This window comes from Fusarium graminearum, chromosome 2, assembly GCF_000240135.3.
Source record: "Fusarium graminearum PH-1 chromosome 2, whole genome shotgun sequence".
Taxonomy (NCBI): domain Eukaryota; kingdom Fungi; phylum Ascomycota; class Sordariomycetes; order Hypocreales; family Nectriaceae; genus Fusarium; species Fusarium graminearum.
The window spans coordinates 2,840,655-2,865,479 of record NC_026475.1 but is presented as its reverse complement, the minus strand read 5'-3'; the positions used below and the strand labels follow the sequence as shown (position 1 = coordinate 2,865,479).

Sequence of the window (24,825 nt, the reverse complement as noted above, 5' to 3'; positions counted from 1 at the left end):
CGGGAACAGCAGGTGCATGGATTGTTTCCTCGGTGGCTAAAAGACCCTTCAACACCGCGACGAGTACGTCTCAACATCCTTTACATTCTAACACGTTTTTTGAGATTTTCCTCAATAGATTTCATGAACGCTGTAGTGAGTTGCTTAGATGATAAAGACAAGGCTGTGGCGGATGAAGCGTCCAGAGTACTAGAACAACAAAGGGAATTTCCTCAGCCAATTGAAGAGCGACTTCTATCGCAGCTCCTAAGTCGCGATCCGAGCAGAAGAAGACGGGCGGCCGCAGCGCTTCGAGGTCAATTACGAATACCGCATACCATACTCGCGTGGCTTGATGATGGTTCGGAAGTTGTCAAGCTTGAAGGACTCAAAGCACTGCCAAGACCACATCATCTTCCCACAGATGTGTATCAAACCGTGGCGAATTTAGTTGGTGGTGCGTATTCTGATGATGTCGTAGAGGCGGCACTGGATAAATTCCCCCCCCTGAACAATCTGCCTGACAATGTTCTGCACGTCATTGCGGCTCAACTTCAACATCCAAAACTACGTATTAGGCGAAAATCGTTTGAAGTACTTTACTTTCAGATGAATCTGCCCAACGCCATTCTCCAAATCATAGTTGAAACCCTCGCCGAACCTTCTAATTCCGAATTCTATACACTCATAAGTCTATATGACCCTGTTAAATACGCCTCGGATCAGAAAAGAAACCTAAAGGTCGACTTTATAAAGGCAGCAGTAGCAAGATTGGGACACGACGATGCCACGTTTCGAATGGAAGCTGCTAAAGTTCTAGACAGACTGGCCCCATTCTCCTTCGACCAGTGCCGAAGTATATCGCAGCATCTTCAACGTGAAGGTACGCAGGAGTCAGATCCCTATCGAGGCATCTTCTTCTATCCATCGCATAGCCCAGGTGACGTTCTACTGGTCCATGGAGAAATGTCCTCGAAAATTGACGATAATGTGAGGATAATGGGTACAAAGATCCCGTGGAATATTCGTCCCCTATCGTCAAAACAAATGCTTGTGGCAGTTCAATGGCTTGAAAGTTCACACAGCTCTGAAAGGATAATGGCGTCTCTAGCCATACGGATTCAATCAGAAGATTCCGTATCAGTCTTCAGACTCATAGCGCCGCGATTGGAGGTTCGAACTCGAGACACGAAGATCGCTACCCTGCAAAAGCTGGAGGCTCTTGCCGGAGTTCTTCCTGTCCCACACAATGTAGTACAGGAGGTAGCCGCAGAGCTAGTACCCGGCAATCAACCTATCAACGAGATCATTCTGAGGACATTGTATGAATTTAGTGACAGACAAGAGTTGCCCAAAAACGTTGTGATCAAAGTGGCAGAACAGTTGGATGCGAAAGAAAAAACAATGAAAGTGATAGCACTAGGGGTGTTGCGTCGACAAACCAAATGGTCCCTGGGACTAATGGAATTGAAAATACTGGGGGTGTTGCGTCGACAGATCGAAGAGTTACAGAACTTCCAGGGACCAATCTTGCGGAAGATCGTGTCCCAACTCAACGACGAAGATGCTAATGTCAAACAACTCACCTTGTCGCTATTGTCTGAGTATAGAGATGCCTTGACATGCGACGTTATTCCTGTAATGGAGCAACTAATCAGATGTTCTGATGATGGGTGCAGAAAAAATGCACTCAAGGCTCTTCCTTTGGAGTGCAACTTACCACAGAGCACACTGGAAGCCATATCCATGCAGTTCGAACATGAGCGACCTAGCATAAGACAACACGCATTACAGGCACTACATGAACGGCCTGAGCTGCCCCAGCATATCCTGGACAAGGTGAAAGGCATGCTGCTAGACCCGGAGCAGCGGGTCAGGCAGGCTGCAATCAAGGTTCTCGGGAGTCAAAAGACATTATGCCCTGAAATACTTCTAGCACTAGCAGAGACTCTCGGTGACACTGACGGAGTTGAAGAAATCAGAGACGCTACCACTAAGATACTTTGTTCGCAATCAAAGCTCGATAAAAAAACGTTGGCGGTGATGATAAACATCGCCAAGGGCAAAGCAAATACCCGGACTAAAGCAATATCTGTTCTGAAAAAGCACGCACCACTTGACCGCAAGTTCATGGAAGACATAGCCCACCTGATAGAGGACAAGGATCGGGTAATGAGATGCGACGTGATAGATATCCTTGGGGCTGACACGTTGTTGCCCGAAGACATCCTTCTCAAGGTCGCTGCAATGGTCGGGGACGAATTATCACCGGTCAGGCTCGCAGCATACAATGCTCTCAAGCGTCAAGTGGTTCTACCTGACACTATCTTGAGGTCTGAAAAGCTATATCGCCAGTGGCTGAGAGCAGCATTAACGGAAGATATCTGTTGCTATGTTGATGGTGGAGTTATCTCCCTGAACATGCCTTTTGGAAATGTCCAGCTCAGGGGCAATTCAAATGACTTTCAAAGGAAAATACGCCGATTACAGAAGGAACTTGGTTTTCCATCGTTGATCAGGGACGTTGGCGTGGTGGAATGTGAAGATGCCCACTTGTCTTGAGGAACTTTTATTGATCATTGAGTTGTATAATATGATCTTGAATGATACTATTTTGTACTTTTGTTTAATCAGGGAGCATGGTTACAAATACACCATATCTCCGCTATCCACATTGATCTTTTGTGATGGCTATGTTCTTATGAACGACTACACCAATAGTGTTCCTTTCAACCTACAACTCCGGATCCCACAGGTAAACAAGAGAAAGACATGTTACAATGTGACGTTTTTATGGCGAAGTGTCCATGCGCCTAGTACATGACATGTATGTCGACCCACCATCACCGTCTCGGTCTTAGCACTATCACCGACAACGACGCACATTCAATCGGCTTATATTGACAACCATTGCTTGGCACCAAGGACAATCGTGATATGGTATGTAGAGGATAAACCCACTATCGGTGTTCGTGCTTCGTGCTCGGGCCTTCGCCTTTAAGCTCGCCGACATTGCCAGGGTTCATCTGCCGAGTACCGATGTCCTCCACATCCCGATCTGGAAGCATAAACTTAACTTAGAATGTCTTATACTTTTATTTTTCACAGTGATACTTATTGCTTGCGATCACGACTTTGAAATTTTCTGTCTCGTTAATGGCAAATATGTCGAATAATATTCTTTTACGGAACGGGTCGGTTATAGTTCACGACGAACACGACCGTGTACAAGTTCTTGACAACTGCGACGTTTTGATCTCAAACGGTTTTATCGAACAAGTCGGAAAGAACATCCCCCCTGTCAAAGACACCGATATTCTAGACTGTACCGACAAAATTATCAGTCCCGGATTTGTCGACACCCATCACCATTTATGGCAAACACAGCTGAAGGGATATGGCTTGGATAACACCTGGCTAGACTACTTCTCAGATGGTGAGCACATATCACATTCACTATTCACTATAGCGAGTTATTAACAAAGTGGGCAGATCTTCTCCAGTCTTTTAACTACTCCCCCGATGACAGTTACTGGGGTCAATTGGCAGGATGTTTGGAAGCACTTGATGCCGGAACGACCTTTGTCCTCGATCACTGCCACGGTTGTCGCACTCCGGAACATGGTAAATCATTCCATGTTTATTAATGTTGGAATTCAACTAATACGTAATCAATAGCCGAGGCAGCTATAACAGCGCTCTCTGATTCTGGTATCCGGGGTGTATTTGCATATGCAGAAACATTTCTCAATCTCTGCAAGTGGGATTCCCAGTCCGTTATTCCTCGACCAACATCTGTATCCGATAGTTACATCCAGCACCTAGAGCATCTCGCCCAGAAAGGTTCTTTCGCCGACGGTCGCGTCACAATCGGTGTTGCATTCGATAATTACCATCTACCTCGACATGAAGTAGAAAAACTATTTCACAGAGCAATCAAGGCTGGGGTCAAGCTCATCACAACCCATTGCGGGAACTTCGGTAAGGGTTGTTTAGGATATCAAACCGGCCAAGCTGACAGGGTTGATTAGGACCATCTGCACCTCAAGTTTTGGACAGATACTCGTTGTTCCCCAAACCAGAAGATGATTATACCATCGTTCTTTCTCACGGGAACTACCTCGATAAAACGGATCTGACTATGCTTTCTCAACGACAGATTCCACTTTCTTGCACCCCAGCCACCGAGTCACAGGGCTGTATGGGATGGCCTCTCTTATTTGAACCTGGACTTAATACCTCCTTGGGTGCAGATTGTCACTTCTTAACCTCCTCAAGTCTCATGCAGGCAGCACGCAACGCTCTTCTCTTGGCTAGACTGCAAAAGACTCTCGAGCTCAAGTCTGAAGGTAGGAAGCCAGTCAAGTTCGATGAGACGGTGTATGATGTATTCAACAAAGCCACAATCCAAGGTGCCAGGGCTGTTCGAATGCAAGACCAGATCGGTTCTATCCAGACTGGCAAGCGAGCGGATATCCTAGTCTTTACTAGAACTTCGTCACTATCTTTCGGAACTGCTGCGAGACAGAACCCAGTGGCAGCTATTGTGGGTTATAGCGAACCTCGTGATATTGAGGCTGTTTTGGTCGGCGGCGTGTTCCGGAAAAGAGCGGGAACACTGCTTCCAATTTTGAGAAATGGGAAAACCGTAGGACTTGATTCCATCATGTCGGAGGTTCGCCACAGTCAAGAGGCAATTAGGAAGAGGCGGGAAGCTTGCAATTTGGGTCTGTCCAGAGATCTGGTGGAACAAATTGCAACTCCGAGGTAGTATATAGATTAACTGAATCACCAGGTATTAGCCTCTGAGTCTTGGGTAAAGAAATAAGCACCCCATGCCGATCCACCAATTTCATCGTCAATGCTTCCACCGGCCAATATTTCTGATTCCGTGAGACTAGACTAGCTTCTCCCCCACATTCCCCCTTGGTCTTATTTCCCCGCGATGCTACGACACTATACAAGACCCTCGCTCTCTTTGTGGGGTTAGCAATATTTCTCCATGGAGATATCCAAGTGAAGCAGGATTTCTTTAGACTATACGCGGAGAAACCCCACTCCTAACTACATGACGATGAGCAGTTTGCCGATCCGCGCGATATAAAAGACGGCTTCTTCCACGGCAATGGCTATGGAAGCTTCATTGGTACTCAACTCCACTACGCCGATAATGTTTACGCAGGCTCTTGGGGCGTTTGCCCTGTTCAATTGTCTACCTCTGACACAAGCAACGCCCATCTCGGAGAAGCAATGTGAGACTGCTCGATGGGAGCACAAGCCCAAACTCTTTGTCCTTACGGATATCAGCAATGAGCCTGATGATCAAATGAGTTTGGTTCGTCTCCTCACCTACGCCAATGAGATAGATATCCAGGGTATTGCTGTGACCACCTCGACATGGATGCCTGACAAAATAGACTATGAGTCTGTTGTTGGTGTGTTGGGTGGTTACAAAAAGGTTGTCGATAACCTCAACGCCAATGTTCCCTCCCATGCGTCTTACCCGTCATACAAATACATGCTTGACAGGATACACAAAGGCCACCCAGTCTATGGACGAAAGTCGCTCAACATGACTCTAAGCGATGGTGCCAAAGCGCTCACCAAGGCAGCCGATGCGGCCAGTACTGATGACCCTCTCACCGTCTCAATCTGGGGTGGAAGTGCAATCCTGGCTGAGTCTCTCCAACACGTCTCTCGCACGAGAAATGAAGCCGCTGTCGACTCCTTCGTCGAGAAACTGCGCGTTTACGCAATCTCGGACCAAGACGACACAGGCGTCTGGATCCGACTCCGTTACCCACAACTCATGTACGTGACTTCCCTACATGGCTTCAGTGAATACACAGATGCCACATGGAACGGAATCTCAGGAGAGGAATATCGTCATTTCGACCAAGGCGGCCCAGACTCAAGCATCGTGTCCAACGACTGGCTTGAGAAGAACATCCGTTTAGGACCATTGGGGTCGCATTACCTAAACTGGAGTTTCATCATGGAAGGCGACACGCCCGCGTTTCTGCCTCTAGTTCAAAATGGTTTGGGTGATGTGAACAGACCTGATTTTGGAAGCTGGGGCGGACGGTATACTCTTCTGGACCATTCAGGTCAGTCCAAAGTGTACGCCGACACAACCGACTACGTTGTCGGCAAGAACGGAAAGAGCTTTACTAGCAAGTTTGCCACGATCTGGCGATGGCGCGAGGATTATCAGTTCGACTTTGCAGCTCGTATGAAGTGGAGCGTCAACTCTAACTACTCAGAGAACAACCACCAACCTGTCGCTATCGTCAACGGGTCTTGTGGTCCTGCATCTCTGAAGCTTAAGTACAAGCCTGGTCAGAGCATTGTTCTCGATGCATCTGATAGCTGGGATCCGGATGGTGATGAGCTCAAGTACGACTGGTTCCACTACCGGGAGCCTGGTGGTGCGTATGGACGAGGACTAGAGGGATTTGATCCTTCTTTGAAGATGAAGCCTATCTTGACGACTCAGAGTCCGAATGTCAATATCACCAACCTCACTGAAGACGGCAGCATTGTCAAGCTCGAGACTGCGAAGAAGCTCAACGATGTAAGTAAACGCTTCTGGGTGAATCTGATATGTACTGACCTTCTTTGAGACTCTTCATATTATTCTTGCTCTTCGCGACGCAACTGAACAACCTCTTGCTACCTATCGAAGAGTCATTTTGGAGGCTAGATGACCTAACTGTAGCTCGTTGATAATACAATCATGTCTTTATCTACATATATCTAGAGGCAGTTCAACTTGAAATACAATGTATCAATTCTGTTTACTATCCTGATTTGTAAAAACAAGAAAACTATCATTAAAAAACACCAAGCTTCATATCAATTCCGATCCTATCTCCAGCTCAATTGCTTCCAACAAACTGTTTCACAGCCTCATTCAAATCAACCGAGTAAAGCCAATCCACATCAAAAGGCTTTGTCTCAACCTCAACACCAGCCACCTTGGGCATCCTCCTCTTATTAATCTCATTGTTCAACTCAATGATCTTATCAACGCGCTCCTGCCTTCCCTTCTGCCAACGGTCTAGAGTATCACTCAAACCCTTGCCATTGCTCTGTTTCAATTGACCCAGAACACCAGCGAAAGTGTAAACGTCTTCGAAAGCTTGGTTCACGCCTTGCCCAGCAGTGGGAGGAATAGCATGGGCTGCGTCTCCGAGAATAGCCACGCGACCATGCTTATCGCTAGAAGCCCACTTGTCAAGCTTGGGGAGAAGATAGAATGGCCAGAGGTTAACCTTCTCAGGCGAGATGTGAGATGTAGCGTTGGAGACGATCGCAGGGTAGTCTTCTTTTCCTTCCTTGAGAAAGTCAACACACCATGTCTTGTCAGAGTTCATTGCTTTCCAAGCATCACGGCCAGGATCTTCACCAACAAAGACCTTCTGCTTGCCGATGAGGACTTCTGAACCATCGGCTAACTGGGGTGCAATGACAAAAGCGCCGCGCTTGTCGTGCATGAAGGTAGCAGGAAGCTTGTAGCCGCCTTCTTCAAGCTTCAGTTGACTCGTTGGAACGGCAGCTGTGACGCCAATCATGTTTGTAAACTTTGGTGTGAGATCGGGATAAAGATATGATCGTACACGAGAGTGAATACCATCAGCACCAATGAGAAGATCAGCAGTCTCTTCCGATCCATCAGTGAAGCGCCAAGTAACACTCTGTTCAGTCTCGTTGACGATTTGGTCGAACTTTCTTCCGTATTGGACCTTGATACCCGCTTCACGAATAAGATCAAGCAGGACGTTAATGAGTTCGAAACGATAGACGCGAATACCGGTGTACCCGTACTTTTCCTCGTTACCAAATTCAAAAACGTCGACGAGTTTGTCATCCTGGGATAGGAAGTATAGCTCGTTGAACTTGTAGCTTCGGGGAAGCATGCGCTGAAAGACACCGAGTTTGTCCAGTGCGCGGAGGGAGTTGGGTGATAGCATGATGGCGCCTCCGATGTCGAGAGGCGCACTTTGTTGTTCATAGGCTGTGCTTTCAATGCCCTGTTGGTGGAGTGCTAGTGCGAGGGCGAGGCCTGAGAGGCCAGCTCCAATGATGGCAACTTTGGGGGATGACATTTTGAGTGTAAAGAAGTGAATGAAATTGTAAGCAATGATTAAACTTGTTTGAACAAGTCAGAATTAGTTGATGGTGAGAAAGTGGGTGATGTAGTAGAGATGATGCTTGTGATGTGGATGTGTGTTGTGGCAGATCCTCACTTCCCAAAGCCGTCTATATATATTCACGCTCAACACAACCCAAATCATTCTATCCAAGCCTCACTCCACACCAATCCCCCGGCATTTTCCTCGTCCGTCGGTCTTTTTGCAAATATCCCTCCATCTTACATGATCAATCGAGAACTTCGCATCCAAGAATGCCGCTCAAATCCGAGCAAACCAATCATCTTCTCCAAATATCGGCCGAGATCATCCATCCGGCCGGTATGCTTACCTCTCGGCCGACAGGACACGACACAGCCTCTGGTAGGATTCGCTAAAACTGTATGGAAGAGTCTGTTTGTCTTATACTCTGTTAGTGCTGATTCCTAAGCCCCGCTGTGATTTCTCATCGAGCGCGGTCGAGTTGTCGGGTCCGGTCATATCGGCCGATATCTGAGGGTCTACAGAGAGGAGGTTTGCTATAAAGACTGCTGACACAAGTCCAGATGTTTTCCTCAGTATCAACTCATTCTCATACAATAGAAACCCACTGAAGAATATTTGAACTTCAATTCTTCTTGTCTTACAATACCTGTTCATTCCCAACACCCGGAAACTTTACACACTACAATCACAATGCATTTTCTCATCATTGGCGCAACAGGCCGAAATGGCTCTTTGGCTGTTCAAGAAGCCCTTTCTCGCGGCCACACAGTCACTGCCCTCGTCCGCAACACAACAACCGCCAAACTTCCCTCTCACTCAAACCTCACTCTTGTTCAGGGCGTCCCAACATCAGAGTCAGACATTACCCAAGCCCTCACAACTCCCCAGGCTCCCCAGGTTGTCATCACAGCACTTGCACAAGTCCGCGTCACAGAGTCGCCTTTCGCTGCACTGCGTCCTGACACCACCCCTGATTTCCTAGCTGTCAGCATGAAAGCTCTCATCGCAGCCATCAACAACTCAAACTCGCCCAAGCCCAAGATCGTCGTCAACTCTTCACAAGGCGCTGGGTCTTCATGGAGTTCTATGAACCTTCCCGGCAAGATGATCTTCAGTCACGGCAGCATGGGAATGGGCCTCAAGGATCACAACGTGGTTGATCGTCTTGTACGAGAGAGCGGATTAGTCTTTGTTCTTTCACGACCGGTTATGCTTGCGGAGGGCGAGGCTAAACCAGTCAAGGTTTGGCCTGATGATGGAAAGGGCTGTGCTTGGATGCCCAAGATTACAAGGGAGAGTGTTGGAAAGTGGCTCGTTGATGCAGCTGAGAGTAGTGAGTGGGATGGAAAGTCACCTGTACTTAGCAACTAGCGAGGTGTGGTTTGGTTCATAGCATTATCACGATCAGAGTTATATATATAGAAGCGCACCGCACAATACTCAATTTCTATTTTTCTGTCTATCAAGCCAGCTCAAATGACAGAAGTCGCCAAAACATAAATACAGAACAAAACGCCGCCCAATACCCAAACTCTACGAAATCTCTCATGTCCCAAAAATGATCCAATTCCGCATGGCTCGTTAACGCTACAGCATCGCGTCCGATTCAGGAGATCTTGTGAGTTGGTGCAGGTGTGATTCGAGGAAGTGTACCCTCATCTGCCCTAACCCTGGTACACAATTGTCTTCAAAATCTTGCTTGAGTCTGTAGAATTCGCTTGACAGTGATCTCCGCCAAGCCCAGACATGAACATTGAATCCATATCCCAAAACCTTCCTTACAGCGGGGATGAAATCGCTATCTCCAGAAACAAGGACGAAGTCGCGTGCAATGCCGAAATCTAGAGCATGCTTGGCTTGTTCAGTCATGTCAGTAGCGAGTGCGACATCAGCTTGTTTCTCATGTCCATGGCCGTTTCGTGGACAATCACAGCCGTACACAAGACCAAGTCCTCGAAGGTGATCAAGTTGAGGACTACGGTGAAGATCAGCACCGTAGAAGTTGAGAGACTTCTGAACAAATGGTTCGATTGCGGTGAGATCGAATTGCTGAATGATGATGTTGGCTAGAACATCAATGTCATAGTTCCAGGGAGTCAAGGTACCTTGGGGATCGTGCATTGCTCGTCCTCTAATCGCAACGTTCGAATCGTCGATGTAGATACAAACAGGGCCCCCAGAAGAGGGAGTTGGGGATTGATCAAACATTCTGGTGGTTGTTTGTCTGATGATAGAATCCTTTCAGCTTGTGCGTTGAATGTATGAGGTGATAGTTCGATAGATAGGTAGAGTGTGTTTGTCAAGAGTGTTCTGCAGCACAGAGATCCAGACAAGAATGGAGGGAATGGAGCATGTTATATGTACCCAGCGGTTGACAGATGACATTCGCTGCATCGGTCTAGAACCTCATTGCCATTGAAAGGACTCTATGTTTCTTCTAACAGAAATATCCACAGTTTGAACCATCCTTTGCTGGCTTTAGTTGAACTACAATGCAATCTTGAAGAAAGTGCTTCAGGACGTCTTTGTACACCCATCTCCTGACCTAGCGACAAAGGCCACAACAATGGCTTTCAGTTTCGCTCGCGACAACAACAACAAAGGGCCATGACATTACCCTCAACAATGTCAAAGAGGCCTCCTTGCCAGTTTTTCTACGGGGAGAAGGCGTTTGTTTCCAGCTCTGCTATGCATGAACGACGGTTGCTCACATAGTTCAATGAACCGTTCATGCAACAACCCCATAGAGGGACCAGATAGCCGACAACCTTGTATTATGCATCAAACTAGAATGACATCTGTTCTCCAATCCTCCAAGAATCGAGGATCTTCAAATTTAAGTCCGTCTACCAGATTCCCTTGAGGGAGATTAAACACCCCAATCCGCTCATACACGTTTCGACTACCTGATAAAGACTTCCTTATCACAAGACCATCCAAGTTATGTCTGGACATTTTGTACTCACGGCGCTGACGCAGAAACAATAAAAAAGCACCTTTCAAACACGCATAGTCGGACTCAGCAGAATCCAGGGTAATCCATATCTGCTCTCCAGGCCATACAAGGCTGTTTGGATGTAGTTCAAACTGTGCCCCCGCCCAATAGCTAGATTGCAATATTCCTTTAAACGGTACTAGAGGTGCCGTTATGTGGATCTTCCGGTCTGACATTTTATTACAGCTTTGTATCTTCTTTCCTGATGGAAACTTACGGGTCCATCTCATCCACGGAGTCGATTCTGCGTTAGGAATTGAGCGCATGCGAATAGTACCTCTGCAAGACGCCCAAGACCAACTGGGGAAGCCCTCAGTCTTGGTTGTATATCCTTCCCCCGGTACTGTTACCCAGAGTAGTCCATCCAAGAGCTTATGGTGGAATATTCCTGCAAAGTAATCCACCTTGTAGCGGTCTGACAAATATGTTGCAATTCCCTGAATAGCAGCCAGTCGATCCCCTGGCTTTGTGAGATTCATTTGGCTGTAGCAATAAACAAGTTCACTTCAGTGATATCCCAAGGCACGATCCTTAGTCGTCTCCAGAATCTGCCAGATTTCTGTCCGTGATTCGGACGTGATACCCATGTCGAAAGGACACTCAATGCTTGATCTAACGTATTTCCCCAAAGGGTCACTGAAATGTTCTGGATATGTTCCGTGGAAGCCGCTCTGGCTTTCCCAGAGGAACCCCTCTTTGCATTGCCATATTAAACCATTTCTAGTCCATTGTAATATTCGAGGAGACAAAATCCATTCTTGAAGACACCAGCCTCGTTCGAGTAGCGGGTTTCGGAAGAGTCTCCGGGAAGAATGAGGAGATTCAAGAACCCTGCCACCACGGTTCCGCCATTCTACGAACGGAAACCTGCCCACGGGTCTTTCGACCAGTATTCTTCCAGAGCTGTCCTCTGCATTTGACGCTGAAATGCAACAATACGCATTGGAATAGTAGTTCGCCATGTTGGCAGATTCGTTCAGCCAGTCTTTCGTTTCTCCGTCGTTGTCTGGTTGGATGATACAGACTGCATCTACCCAAAGATAACGAATTCCCATACGTCTTGTGATTTTGATCGTGTCTTGTATAGTCTTTGGGAAGTCTTGTAAAGCCATTTGCTTCTTCCTCTGTTGTATGTTGAGTTCTGTTGTTCGTGCGCTTTGGTTGCCTTTTCCCCAGCGATAGCTCAAGATCAAATACAGAGGCTTCTTGCTACCTCTTGGGCACTTTTCACGAGTCTCGATGAGTCGCAGTATGTCTTTATTATGGGTACCGACATCTATCAGCCGCGTTGGCAAGGGTGATGTCCTTGTTGTGCACGATTCCAACGATGCACATTTCCTATGTTTTCCTGACCGTGTACAGGCCGTCAGCCATTCGTCAATGTTCTTGAGAAGGAAATCCATGTCGTTCTCCAGGGTTTCTGGTGCCAGCCCTATAAAGTGTAATTAGCATGAACCCTCATCTATAACCAAGCCCTACTACCATACGTCGCACAGTTGGATTCATTTGTCGTCCCGGCGGTATTATGTTACTATCACTTCTCACGGAGTACCTGCGCATTCCACTCCGCCACAAGTCATCCAATCCGACTTCAATGTGCCCAGGCGGTAACATACGCCAGTACAGAGGGTCGTCTCTATTCAAAACGAAATCATCGTAGACAAGCATGACGCAAAGATTTTGACACATTGGACATCCCTCTTCGTATGAGTCCTCCAGTTGAGCAAATGTCCCATGATAGTCAAAGTCAATGGTTAGGGGACTCGGTATGGAAAAGAATATATCCCAAGGCACATCTCGGCACTTCTGACAAAGTAAGTCGTTGGAGGGGGTCTTAGCCAGCGGAGGTTGGGACGAGGTAAGGGACATTTTGAGTCGTATTTGACAAGTTGTAAGCACGACTACACGGGAGCTTGGGGATAGAATCTAATGCAAGACGCAATGAGGGTTATATGGCGAAGGTGTTTTCACTGCACAGCCACGAAAGAATCATAATGTCAGCCTGCATCATCGCCCCCACCTTCATGTCCAATAGAGGATAAATATCCAGAGCTTGAAATCTTTGCCTTGACTCAAATGAACATAGGTCATAAGTCGACTACCGTATCAACTCGCGAAATTGGGTAGCGTGCGCCACGAAATTTCATTACCAACAGGCAAGCATGCTTGTAGAAAATATAAGACAGATTACCTATTTTATCGCATTGTACTTAGTTGAAACTAAAGGCAGAAATAAGGCGCCCGCTTTGGAATATACTCATATGTATTAATGGTCTCACCAGCAGGCTGTGTAGGGGGCTTAGCACACTGCATCTGCTTATTGGGCTATCTGACATAGCATTTTGTATATTCGCAGTCCAGTCAGGCAGATTCGGACAGATAAAGCCGCAATGCGATATGGCGATGATTATCTAAAAGGCTGCGATACTCAATATCAATTTCCGATTTCTTTCACTCTTTACATATCCACATATGCTATTATCTTTGTCCATCTCCGATGCTACCAGTTACCAGACCAGGTTTGCGGGCTTACAGGCCAGCTACAGTGTTGCGTGCTGTGACTACAAGTTCCATCGGACTGAAGCCAAAGATCAGGATCTGTGGTCGTTTACCAATCAAAGGAAACGCAAAACCACTCAATACAAAGACCATACCATTGCATATAATACACAACCAAACGTTTGCTAGCGGAACAAATCAGGCATATCAATATACTGCATGGATTGCTGACAAAATGGGTCTGTACTGGTTATACACCAGTATGGTATTTATGTGTGTTACAAGCGTCTCACTTTTACTTCAGATATCTGTATATGGCACGCTCTTGCTATCATGGTCCATGCTTGAAATGGGCGACAACTTACACGATATCGGCCAAAGCTCTGCCTCCCTTCATCAATTCTTCCAGGCATATTGCAATCGATGGCGTGATATTATTGAAAGCGAAAGATTGGCCAGGAAACTAGAATCCTCAAAAGTTGCTTTACCGGCGTACTCGAGCCTTGAAGAAGGAGAAATGCGACTTCTTGTTCTGGAACCTGGGACGCAAAACAGTTTTGTTAGATGCAAACTGTATACCTGCAGCCAGAATGATAGAATTCCTTATCAAGCCCTATCTTACACTTGGGGTGACCCAACAAAGGTTCAGAGTATCGATTGCAACGGAGAAGATATGCAGATTGCGTCGAATCTTCACCAAGCATTACTACACCTTCGCCACCCACGTCGAACGAGAATCCTGTGGATCGACGCTCTTTGCATTAACCAAGACGATTCCACTGAGCGTGGTCAGCAAGTTCAACTGATGAGAGAAATTTACGCCCAGGCTACGCAAGTCATTGCATGGCTCGGTGAAGGCACCCGGGAATCTCAGATTGCATTTACTTATCTCTCCCAAGACCCTCACTCGACTCGCAGACGTCTCTTATCGAACGAGTCCTGGGAACCAATCGGGCTCGATTTCATCATCGAGCCTCATAAAACATACCATTACAAAGAAGACCTGATTTGCCTGACCAAGCTCCTAGAGCGGCCTTGGTTTCGGCGGCTGTGGGTTCTCCAGGAGGTAGTGCATGGAGAAAATGTGATTGTCATGGCAGGAAACGAAACAGTCAGCTGGGGTCTTTTAGCAAAGTCGGTTCAAAAGCTCTATCGGTCAGGATTGATTCTGGGGAAATCCTCCGAGAAAGCTCAGGCTGGCGCAGCTGCTGTTATCGAAATGGAAAGCATCAGGCGATCTCGTCCTAATCTCTTATCGGTGCTACTTGCTACCAACTCCGGAGAGTGCTCCGACGCGCGGGACAGATTATATGCTGTTCTTAACCTAGCACATGACTACAACCCACATAGAGATATTGGGATTCTTGGGCCGGACTACAGTTTACAACCAGACGAGATCTTTACTCGGTTTGCCCGATGGTGTGTTGGACGAGGTGATATCAACTTTCTGTCTTGTACCACAAGGTCAAAAGCGAGCGAGAACGGTGACACTCAACTCCCATCTTGGGTGCCTGATTGGGCGGATATAGACAACCACCATCCCTTCGCCCGGTACCTGGATCGTGTTCCTTTTCAAGCGGATACTGGTCTTAAAGGGTTGCCACACAAGCAGCCCCCCAGCATTACCGAGGACAACGAGCTTGTCCTTTTTGGAGCCGTCGTTGGAGTTATAGAACACGTCAGCCCATCGTCGACTTTCAACAAAAGTAACATGGATGCAGAACCCAAACAACTTATCGACACGATCGTTGCGAACAGAATGTGGCTAAACAACTGCCTGAACATTAGCCAGCTAGTTACAGGCGGTTCAGAAAAACAGTTCTGGCGTACGATTACAGCAACTTTGACAGGCGTTGGATACGCTGTTAGCGAAGACTTTGGGAAACGATTCTACAAATATCTACAGTTGCTTGACAACATGTCACTTTATGCTGGTCCGAAATCACACATATCAAACTCGGCTTTGGGTTATTTTACTTCCCAGAAGTACCTCAGTGCGAGTATTGAGTCATCGATATTGATGTGGGCGTCAAAACGGCGGTTTGCTGTCACGAAACAGGGTATGATGGCATTAGTCCCCAACGGCACAAAACCAGGAGATGTTGTTACTGTAGTTGTGGGTTCCAAGGTGCCACTTATATTTCGGGAGGTACCGCACAGGGCAGGGAAGTATTACACGGTTTTAGGGGAAGCATTTGTAGATGCCTTAATGGATGGGGGATTTGTAACTCAGCATGTGAAGGATTACAAGCGGTTAGGTAAAGGATATAACCGGTTGTTATTTAAGGACTTTCTACTTATATAGGATTCCCTTTTGGAGTCATCGTTAAGCATTGTTTCCTCTTCTATCTTCTTGCAGCGCATGAGCCTGATCCTCTCATTTCGATCCATTCTGGCATAGTCCATCATCTGAGATTAAGAGGTGGGCAACAAACCAATGGTATTTCAAGTCGTGATTAGAAACCAAACAGCACGATTGCAGATAACATATACTAAGCTAATGCGTTTCCCGTACCAGATCAACTGTAGCGCAATGGAACGAACCTCCAATACTGTTGACATGCTGGAAAGGACAGGGGATACACTCCATGCCAAGCGACTCAAACCACTCCATCGTCACCAAGTCACTGGCTTCAACCACCACTTTCCTCCCATCCAAGACCAGTGCATTCAAGCAAAGCCAAGGACTAGTCATGTACAAAGGAGGATCCATTCAGTCCTTGGGAGTAAACTGATAAGGAACAAGGTCCCAATCCTTCAAGACGGCGTGCTTTCTCAATCCAGTTTCGGTAACGTTGTTTGGGTTATATACAAGAAGTCCATCACGAAGAGGGAGGATCGTTACATCGATGTGCATCGCGTTTGGATCATTGACTTCGATCATTTCGATCTGGTATCCTTTTGGGATACGCTCGGCAAGATAATCAACGCCAGCTTGGTTAGTGACATGGCTGTACTGTCCAATGATATTTTTACCAAAACGCATAAAGTCCGCGGCATCAAAGGCGGGACGGGAGTTGTTGATAACCCACTTGTTGCCGTTCGACAGCTTATGAAGCGCTTGCTTGTTGAACGGCGCTATAGTGGTTTTGACAGCTGGGTCCGGGGCGGAGCAGAGGAGCCACTTCTCTATTGTTTTGACTTGATAGCCATCTTACGAAGGTATAGTGAAGCTTCTGGCTTGTAGCAATAAGAATGCAAAACGAGGGAATAATAATGTATCTGCACTTGAGAGCTAATCAGTCAACTGATTCCGTAAAAACATGCTAGGATACAAATCACAGTCTTAAACCAGCTGTGTTTATTAGGTAAGTTAAGTAGTCAGTGAAACATATCATTCAGCTTGCGGCCTGATTTATGATAGTCCATGCCTTACTATTATTGTCTTGCCTCACCAAGGGAGAGTTAATATCCCTTACTTCCATTCCCCTTTCCATCAGAAGATCAAATATTGCCTCTAGGTCTCACACTAAACTTCAAACCGTATTCCTATTAGCTTGCCTCAGGGTATCAGATGAATTGACCGCTAGGAACATGAGAGATAAAGTTATTAGGCCAGCTTATGCTGCTTAGACTCTTAGACGACTTATTTTTGTATCCTAAGATTTGAGAGGCCAACTTTTCTGCTACCCACTAGGCCTGATACCGAGAGCGTAGTCCATGTCGCAGAAGATTGTACTTGCGGAAAAGGCTTGTTGTAGCTGAGACAGTTGGGTAACACCTTGAGCTTCCACAATCTCTAGACAATTATACATCTATATAGTCTATTTTATTTAATACCCAAGTGCAGTTACTAAACCTTTTAATACTAACTTCTATATCACCACTGAAAGCTCTCCTCAAAATACTCTACCCCCCTAACTCCTCTCTTTAACAAATCAGACACCATCCTTCTAGCATCATCAGCCATCCGGGCAGGTCCACAAGCAACAACCGCAAGACTCTCTCCGTCCACAATATCACTTGCTCTCGTCACTACGGCAGCAGCGTCTATCCTTCCTCTTCGAAGCGTGACCTGTGACGGCCACTCCTGCAACTCATCCTGAGGAGTATGTGTCGTCAGATGAATCTCTACACTCAGGTTTGCGCTACCCAGTGCATCTGCAATGTCTGTTTTCAGCACGTCGAGCGCAAATGCTGGCTCACGGACTGCCCAGTGGATTTTGACTGATCGTGGTGATGAGGCACCACTGGTCAAGAGTTGGAGGTATGATAGCGGAACGACGATACCACTGCCTCCCACCACAAAGATGACGTTGTCGAATGTATGAAGAGGTTGAGTATGTCCGTAGGGTCCGTCAACCAGAACGCGTTGGGAAACGTTCTTTGGCCACTCTGCTGACGCTGTATCTCGAAGTCTTGATGTAAACCCATCATAAGGGCGAATCAGAAACGTCATAATCTTTGAATCAGAAAACATATCTTGTGAAGCGTCTGCATCTGAAGTTTGTTCAGAAGCAGCACTCTCAAGAAGAGGAACCTGCTCTCCAAGAACCTTTGCTCCCCTCTGTCCTTCGTCCGTCACTGCTGCAACGGTAAAGGGATGGCTCTCCCAACAGCGCGGCCCGTTCAGAACGTGGATATAATAAAACGTTCCTGGGGCTGGTTTGTACAGACTGCTCGAATAGGGAATGACCAATCTGACGATATTGGAAGTAGGGTGGTAAATGGATGTGGCCCAAGTGTCCCAAAGCTTGGGGTTGAAAGCTGCAATGCGAAGAGCTCGTAAGACGCGGTCAGCTACCCAGATGAAGCAGGGTACCCAGAAGAAGACGTCGTATTCGCCTTGGAAGATGGAGACGTGACTGGTCTGTTAGCATGCTCTGCTGAGAGGAGAGAAGTGGACTTACGCGAGCATTGTGACAAGCAATAAAATCGACATAATGATATGGACAACAAGGAACAGTTCGTATTGTTGACGACGGATCCAGTAAAAAGATGCCCCTACGAGTAGTGACATGACGACAGTGGCCTAAGACATTAGTGAGGGAACCAGGACAGCTTGTAGGAAAACTCACAACTCCACCAACCCACCAAAACATGTAGGACCACCAGAAGATATAACCTTCCCAACCGCCCTCTATTATACGTCAGCATTTGATCGCTTCATCTCGAAGGGGGGCATACCAAGGTAGACCAAGATGGAATAGCCGATGGAATGAAGAATTGCTTGAAGCGTAGCAATCCGAGCGACCCATCGATGAAAATTGTTATATGTTCCAAAATCCCAGCCCGTCAACCACATGAGAAGGTTATTCCTCATTCCAAAAAGCCAGATGAGAGGAAAGTTGGCGAAAGAGATAATTCCTGTTCTGTCGGAGGAGTAGCGAAAGATTTGTTTTGCTGTAGATGGGAAACTGCAAGATATCAGCGTTGTCGTTCTTTCACATATGCTGGGAGCACATGGAGTACTCACTACATGTTTATCGGTACGATCCTGTATCCGTGAATACTCAAGACAATATTGAGGATGAGAAACGCAAAGAGCGTGAGAGACTGTATCCTCGGAGGAACTGTTCCCCATCCAACCTTTTGAGAACATCGGTCTCCAAATGTAGCTGGGACTGCAATTCGGTTCACGGTGGAAGTGTATAAGCTCCATAACTGTCCTCCTGATTTGGATGAATGGCTGCGGAATGTTTTTGAGTTGGCGATTTGTTGCATGAGATGATTCAAGACACCGATGGCAACAACGACGACCCAGAAGACGATCATGGCACGTCTGTTACACATTAGCAATGTTCTCATCTGAGTCGAGGGTATAACTCACCCATATAAATCATGGTGCGTATATGTATACGCAACAGAATCCTAGACAAGTCAGTCTCATCCTTGATTGTTTTTCATCCTTCTCACCATAGTGTCCCACCAGATCCCAAACCAAGTCTCGGAAGGAATAACAACCTCTCCAAACGTGAGTGCGGGTTCCGTCTCATTTCTTTCCAGTCGATGTATCCTCTCTTTATCCTCGGCTGTGTAATTCGAGATGATGCTAAAAGGCGGTAGAATAATATGCGCTTGTTCAATACATGTCTTGTTCAGCGGACCCAGGCCTGCATCTCTGGCCTCGATCATACAATAAACATCAAGACACAGGTACATAGAAAGAATAGCTTTTGGACTGTAACAAGTAATTGTCATGAAATTCGTTTGATTGCTCAGCATATCATCAAAGTGCACTGGCTTCAGAGCCGACGCACATGAGTCGTAGCATACTCTCTCGGGAGACCTGTCTTCGGCTTGGGCGGATGGGGCGCATAATGAGAGTATTGTGAGCAGAGAGCTCAACGATGCAAGCTTCATGGTGGCGCTGCCAGAGTGATGAAAGAGTGAACTTGTCAGGTCGCAGGCGGAGAGCCAGGGCCCAGGGGTTGGGTCGGTCTGGGTCGAGCTCGGGTCTTGTGAGAGATTTTTATCAGATGATCAGATAAGGATCAGTTAGTCAGACAGTCACGTGTTTTATAGAACCAATCATTGATCTGATCTTATCCCCTGCTTGACTCGGCCAGATTAAGCCTAGCATGCATGAGACAATCACAGTAACAAAGTATAAAGAAATGAGAGAAGTAATTAATCAATGTATATACAGGAGAACTAAAATCTAAAATAATAAATCATGTCTAAAACAAGTCTTATGTACAGTGCAAACTCTATCGCTTAGTTGCTGTACTGGGAGTAGATGCAGCTAACAGGCTTCTTGGTCTCAGCGACGCGGGCGCTGAAGCTGTAGCACTCCTTCTCGCTGTTACCGGGGTGGTCGGTACCGGTGGCGACCCAGATGCTCCAGGGGTCAGTGGACTTGAGACCAGGGCAGGCCATGAAGCCAGCGTTGTTGCTGCCAAAGACGAGGTTGCCGTCCTTGTCGACCTTCCAGCCCTCAGTCTCGGCGTTGCGAGGGTAGTTCTTCTGGCCAGTGTACTGGAGAACACCTTGGCCTGGTTACTTGTTAGCAGGGATCCCCTGGTTATATACCTAGATTATAGTGAACTTACCCATGCCGGATCGGTCAGTGTAGGCAATCTGCTGCTCCTTGCCCTTGTGGTAGAGGACGAGCTTCTTGTCCTTGCTGATGCGGAAAGTAGCAAAGTCCTCCTTCTTGTTGTCGGCGCACTTGGCACCCTGCTTGCCCTTGGGGAGGAGAAGCGAGAAGCCGCTCTCAGAGGCGCTGACGCTGGAGAGGTGGAAAGGGCTGCCTGAGCGGAGAGCGACGAGACCAAAGGTCTTGGGCTCGGGGGCGGCGACAGTGAGGCCGCTGAGGAGAGAAGCAGTGAAGAGAGTCTTGAATTGCATGATGGCGGTTGGTGAAGAGATTAAGTGGTTGCTGTTTGAGTGTTGATGAGTGAGTGAGATGAGAGTGAAGTGAATGCTGATGGTGATGATTAGAAAATAAATGGTAGGTATACTCAAGATGTTATATATCTCTGAATACGAGCTTCAAATAGATCTTCATGACGATCAGTTGGGAAATGAAGCCCATCCTTGACATCATTTGCATGAAACGGCAACAGTCCCCGCACTAAAAAAACGGACCTTAGTCTTGTCACAGCCTCTGAATTGTTGGTCCAGTCTAGGCGAGACTCTGGGATCCAGAATGGTCCACGGAATATTCTTAGATCTTGTGCCGTCTGCCGAGGCTGCCGTTAGTCTCGCCACTCCCGAACACAGCCTCTTTAACCAACTATGCAGAAAAGCCGTAGCTGAAAGCTGAAAAGGGCCTGCACGTGGCTCAATTCAATACGGACAGTCTACAGATCATCTGCCGACAGCCGATTCCTATGCAGGGATACAGCACATTCCATAAACAGGACAAATTCATCTCCAGTTGAACCCTTGTCTATCGTCCCAGTTATAGTGATCCACTGACGTAGGCCCAGGATTGATGCATTCAAATCTCCACACCAGCTCAGGAGACTCTCGATCGAACCTGATCAGCATCCTCTCACTACCATTGCATGGTAGTTAATAATAAACCATATTTACAGGTACACATTCACCAACATCATTCTATCCGTAGAGTCTCTGTGTAACACGGCATAGCCGTTCCAATGTCTACATATTCATAGTCCCCTCTATACCCAAAATATACGAGGCGCAAAGTCTAGATGTCGAGAGACCAGCCACGTCATGCCTCCAACTACCGATATTTGACAGCCCCAAGACTAAAAATAGATCTTGTTTATGCTTTTCCTAGACCCTCAACAATCTTCGTATTTTCTCTCTTGCTTTGACATTGTCTCAACTTCGACAATACAGCATTCTGACCGCTATTTTTCGACAAACTCGCCAATGGTCTTTTCAAAGGACTCTGGTTCTCGTCCCAGAAGCTCCTTCAATTTCGTCGTCACACCAGCTGTCTCGCCAGCCCGAATCGCTTCCCACGCGGTAGCCCATGTCGTCGCCTTTTCTTCCGTTCCAAAATACTCCTTGATCTGGGGTAGATTGGTATACTCTTCAACGCTGATCTGTTGAATCTCAAAGTTCTTGCCTGCAGCGCGCGAAAGAACCTCCATCGTCTCAGCCAACGAAAACGACTTTGTTCCCGTCAAAGTAACAATCTTGTTGATATACCCAAAGGTCGATGGCGATTCCGCGTATGAAGCAATTAAACGCGCAGTGCCTTCTCCTAATTCATCTCTCTTTACCCAACTAACACCCGGTCCGCTCCCATCATGAGGAATAAGAACCTTGGACGGCGGATTCTTCAAGTCGAGAAAAGAAGTATAGATAGGAAACGACTCGCTGTAAAGACCCTCACGAACACTCGTAAACGTAAATCCAGAATTCCTCTCTGCAAGTTCCTTCAAGCGCTTCTCACTATCAAGATGCGCCCCCATGACTTCCGCTTTGGTAAAATCCTTTCCAAGCGACGCAAACCCCAGAGACGAGTAGAATACATGCTTGACTCCAGCTTTGACCGCCGCGTCGATAGCTTTGGTGTGTACTTTTGTCCTGTATTCGTGGACATGGCTCGGATACGAGATGAGAAAAAGCACATCGACGCCGGAAAAGACGGCCTCGAGATCTTCGGCGCTAGACTCGTATGAAGCCTGACGAACTGTCGTTCCCTTCTCGATGTACTTTTTGGGTACTTTTTCGGGGTAGCGGTTGATGAGAGTGACTTTGTCGTTGGGGACTTGGGAGAGGAGATGGGTATACGTGCTTGTACCCAGAGCACCTGAAGCGGGGAAGATGCCGATCTGCATTGTGGAAGGTATTGGATACGAGGTTTTGTTCTTGGCTGTGACGATTGTGATGTAGTTGAGAGGCGATACTTGGTGATTTTATCCATTACGTCTGGAATTCCGTGGAGTTTGGCCTTAGTAATCTACTCGATATGACGTATGACTCCAGAAACTCCTTCTGTGCCTTATCGAGACTCCGATAGCTCCATTGGTCTATGATTGGGCGATGCCGGGCTTGGTTTCCAGCATCAAAATCTAACTCTTGGCATACCTTCGCTTGCTACTAACCTAGTCTAATGGGTTCATAACACAACTGGAGAGTTTGCGTGCTTGCCTATGGGACTAACTACGTGAGATAATTCTTTGCCGTCTACAACTTCTTCACCACGATAAGCCAGGCCCTTGTGAATCCCTACCCTAAATCTTGAATATGTACAAATTAGTCCTGAGAGTTTGCAAAGAAACAAATATTATACCAACATATCCATTTCCTGATTCAACTCCGCCGCTTTTGAGGCTGGTACAAGAAAGCTGAAAAGCTAAGCAGCTGAATAGACAGCAGGGGCTGTGTTGATGGCTTGCAGTAGTCCATCTGACTATTTCTATAATAAGCATCATAATCGGATCTCCCGTCGGTATCTAGATCTGAAGCTAGGTCTATTACAGGTAGCTCGAAATACAAGACCTACCCTGCTTTACATCGACAGTAAATGAAGTTCTCTATATGGTAATTACTCCATGTGGAACCAACTTCTCTCCATCTTTGTCCTTGGCGCTTGTAAAAGAGTTACCATAGTTCTTTGAACTCCTCTTTGTGCTTTTTAGTACATCTTGGAGTCATACTTTCTCTACAATGATACGCAAGCCTTTTCTTAATCTCAAGTTTCACTTAAAAATACCATTAAGAGCACCGTCGCCGTCGCAGAAATATGTACACTCACATTACCCTACACCATATCTCTACTCACATCCCGTTGACAGATCCCAGACCCAAACTCAAAATAGTCCCATCATCCTGGTTATCCAACGCCGGTACATCCGCGCAGGGCGCTCGCTACAGTTCTTCTAGAACTAAAGATACATTTCCCAAGACCAGTGGATCCGTCAAACGTAAATATGTAATATGTATAGTTCCGGTTATCCGGTACCTCAACGCTCCATGTGGTTCAGGTAGAGAAAAGCTTGATGGTACCGAAATAACAGAATAGTTAATCAGCCTAAAAACCCTTTCATGGTAAGTTTTGTACATGAACCTTGGAATCAGCTCTACGATTTAATATATATGAGAAACTTAAGATCAAGCGAAGGCTAGGTACATCGTGTTGCAGATTCAAGTCTCAGTATTCAACCCCCCCAGTCTTGGACAATAATATCCAAGAGTCATGAGCAAATTGTATGGAAAAGACTATCTATGACCACTAGATTATTTCTTCTTTACCAAGAGGAGCCTATTCATCCACTTCAGAACTGGAGTCAAGTCCCATAGACATACATCACTTGCTATCATACCAAGACATTACAGCTTGTCAACAGTGCCAATATTACATACTTCCACTATCACCTCAAACAATAAACAGTCTCAGTTAATACCCCTTATCAGTATATGCTAAACATCCAGAATCTCCCTCCACTGTAACTCCCAACTGCGCCAGCGCCAAAAAGGTCACAAAGCCCAACATAAGAGATCATCAACACAAAATACAGCCAAAACAACACAGCACATAAACAAAATACAGCTAAAATACAACAAATTATCACACCGAGCCATTACACCCAATATTGGATAAAGACACTCCATGAGGCCCTCCATGAAACATGGCACTCAAAGCTTCCGTATGGCCAGTCGCATCCGACACATCCGGGTTGAAACCTTCATAACCTTATCTCGTCCCAACTATTGGGCAAAATCTTATTTGCCCTTCACTCTTTGAGCCTCACTTTCATTATACCTATCTCTGAAACGTCCCGATTTTAAAAGTGCAATAGCGGTTTTGGCTTTTTGGGGGTGTAAAAACATATTTCCAATATAAAC

The 24,825-nt window shown here is 46.6% G+C and overlaps 10 protein-coding genes across 10 annotated transcripts; 4 read left to right on the top strand and 6 right to left on the bottom strand.

The window, feature by feature from the left end:
- Window positions 1-3,144: 3,144 nt before the first annotated feature.
- Window positions 3,145-4,750, top strand: FGSG_08114 (uncharacterized protein; the record flags this gene model as incomplete). The annotated part of the gene is made up of 5 exons (XM_011322402.1): window positions 3,145-3,415; window positions 3,472-3,603; window positions 3,658-3,960; window positions 4,011-4,178; window positions 4,233-4,750. 5 exons carry the CDS (start codon window positions 3,145-3,147, stop codon window positions 4,748-4,750), a joined length of 1,392 nt encoding a protein of 463 aa, XP_011320704.1.
- A 399-nt stretch (window positions 4,751-5,149) lies between these two features.
- On the top strand, window positions 5,150-6,686 carry FGSG_08115 (uncharacterized protein; the record flags this gene model as incomplete). Its single annotated transcript, XM_011322401.1, has 2 exons — window positions 5,150-6,553; window positions 6,603-6,686. 2 exons carry the CDS (start codon window positions 5,150-5,152, stop codon window positions 6,684-6,686), a joined length of 1,488 nt encoding a protein of 495 aa, XP_011320703.1.
- Window positions 6,687-6,857: 171 nt separating this feature from the next.
- On the bottom strand, window positions 6,858-8,087 carry FGSG_08116 (uncharacterized protein; the record flags this gene model as incomplete). Its single annotated transcript, XM_011322400.1, has 1 exon — window positions 6,858-8,087. The coding sequence occupies one exon, from the start codon at window positions 8,085-8,087 to the stop codon at window positions 6,858-6,860; it is 1,230 nt and encodes a 409-aa protein (XP_011320702.1).
- A 720-nt stretch (window positions 8,088-8,807) lies between these two features.
- Window positions 8,808-9,488, top strand: FGSG_08117 (uncharacterized protein; the record flags this gene model as incomplete). Its single annotated transcript, XM_011322399.1, has 1 exon — window positions 8,808-9,488. One exon carries the CDS (start codon window positions 8,808-8,810, stop codon window positions 9,486-9,488), a length of 681 nt encoding a protein of 226 aa, XP_011320701.1.
- Window positions 9,489-9,704: 216 nt separating this feature from the next.
- On the bottom strand, window positions 9,705-10,325 carry FGSG_08118 (uncharacterized protein; the record flags this gene model as incomplete). Its single annotated transcript, XM_011322398.1, has 1 exon — window positions 9,705-10,325. The coding sequence occupies one exon, from the start codon at window positions 10,323-10,325 to the stop codon at window positions 9,705-9,707; it is 621 nt and encodes a 206-aa protein (XP_011320700.1).
- A 1,293-nt stretch (window positions 10,326-11,618) lies between these two features.
- Window positions 11,619-12,981, bottom strand: FGSG_08119 (uncharacterized protein; the record flags this gene model as incomplete). Its single annotated transcript, XM_011322397.1, has 2 exons — window positions 11,619-12,544; window positions 12,729-12,981. 2 exons carry the CDS (start codon window positions 12,979-12,981, stop codon window positions 11,619-11,621), a joined length of 1,179 nt encoding a protein of 392 aa, XP_011320699.1.
- Window positions 12,982-13,846: 865 nt separating this feature from the next.
- FGSG_08120 (uncharacterized protein) lies at window positions 13,847-16,012 on the top strand (the record flags this gene model as incomplete). The annotated part of the gene is made up of 2 exons (XM_011322396.1): window positions 13,847-15,727; window positions 15,917-16,012. The coding sequence occupies 2 exons, from the start codon at window positions 13,847-13,849 to the stop codon at window positions 16,010-16,012; spliced, it is 1,977 nt and encodes a 658-aa protein (XP_011320698.1).
- A 312-nt stretch (window positions 16,013-16,324) lies between these two features.
- Window positions 16,325-19,914, bottom strand: FGSG_08121 (uncharacterized protein; the record flags this gene model as incomplete). The annotated part of the gene is made up of 9 exons (XM_011322395.1): window positions 16,325-16,740; window positions 17,246-17,366; window positions 17,498-18,416; window positions 18,462-18,583; window positions 18,630-18,691; window positions 18,739-18,968; window positions 19,028-19,333; window positions 19,382-19,422; window positions 19,468-19,914. The coding sequence occupies 9 exons, from the start codon at window positions 19,912-19,914 to the stop codon at window positions 16,325-16,327; spliced, it is 2,664 nt and encodes an 887-aa protein (XP_011320697.1).
- A 245-nt stretch (window positions 19,915-20,159) lies between these two features.
- On the bottom strand, window positions 20,160-20,994 carry FGSG_08122 (uncharacterized protein). The gene is made up of 2 exons (XM_011322394.1): window positions 20,604-20,994; window positions 20,160-20,546 (listed from the first exon to the last, which is right to left on the bottom strand). Exons 1-2 carry the CDS (start codon window positions 20,899-20,901, stop codon window positions 20,269-20,271), a joined length of 576 nt encoding a protein of 191 aa, XP_011320696.1. The 5' UTR covers window positions 20,902-20,994; the 3' UTR covers window positions 20,160-20,268.
- An 881-nt stretch (window positions 20,995-21,875) lies between these two features.
- FGSG_08123 (uncharacterized protein) lies at window positions 21,876-22,814 on the bottom strand (the record flags this gene model as incomplete). Its single annotated transcript, XM_011322393.1, has 1 exon — window positions 21,876-22,814. One exon carries the CDS (start codon window positions 22,812-22,814, stop codon window positions 21,876-21,878), a length of 939 nt encoding a protein of 312 aa, XP_011320695.1.
- Between the last annotated feature and the right edge of the window lie 2,011 nt (window positions 22,815-24,825).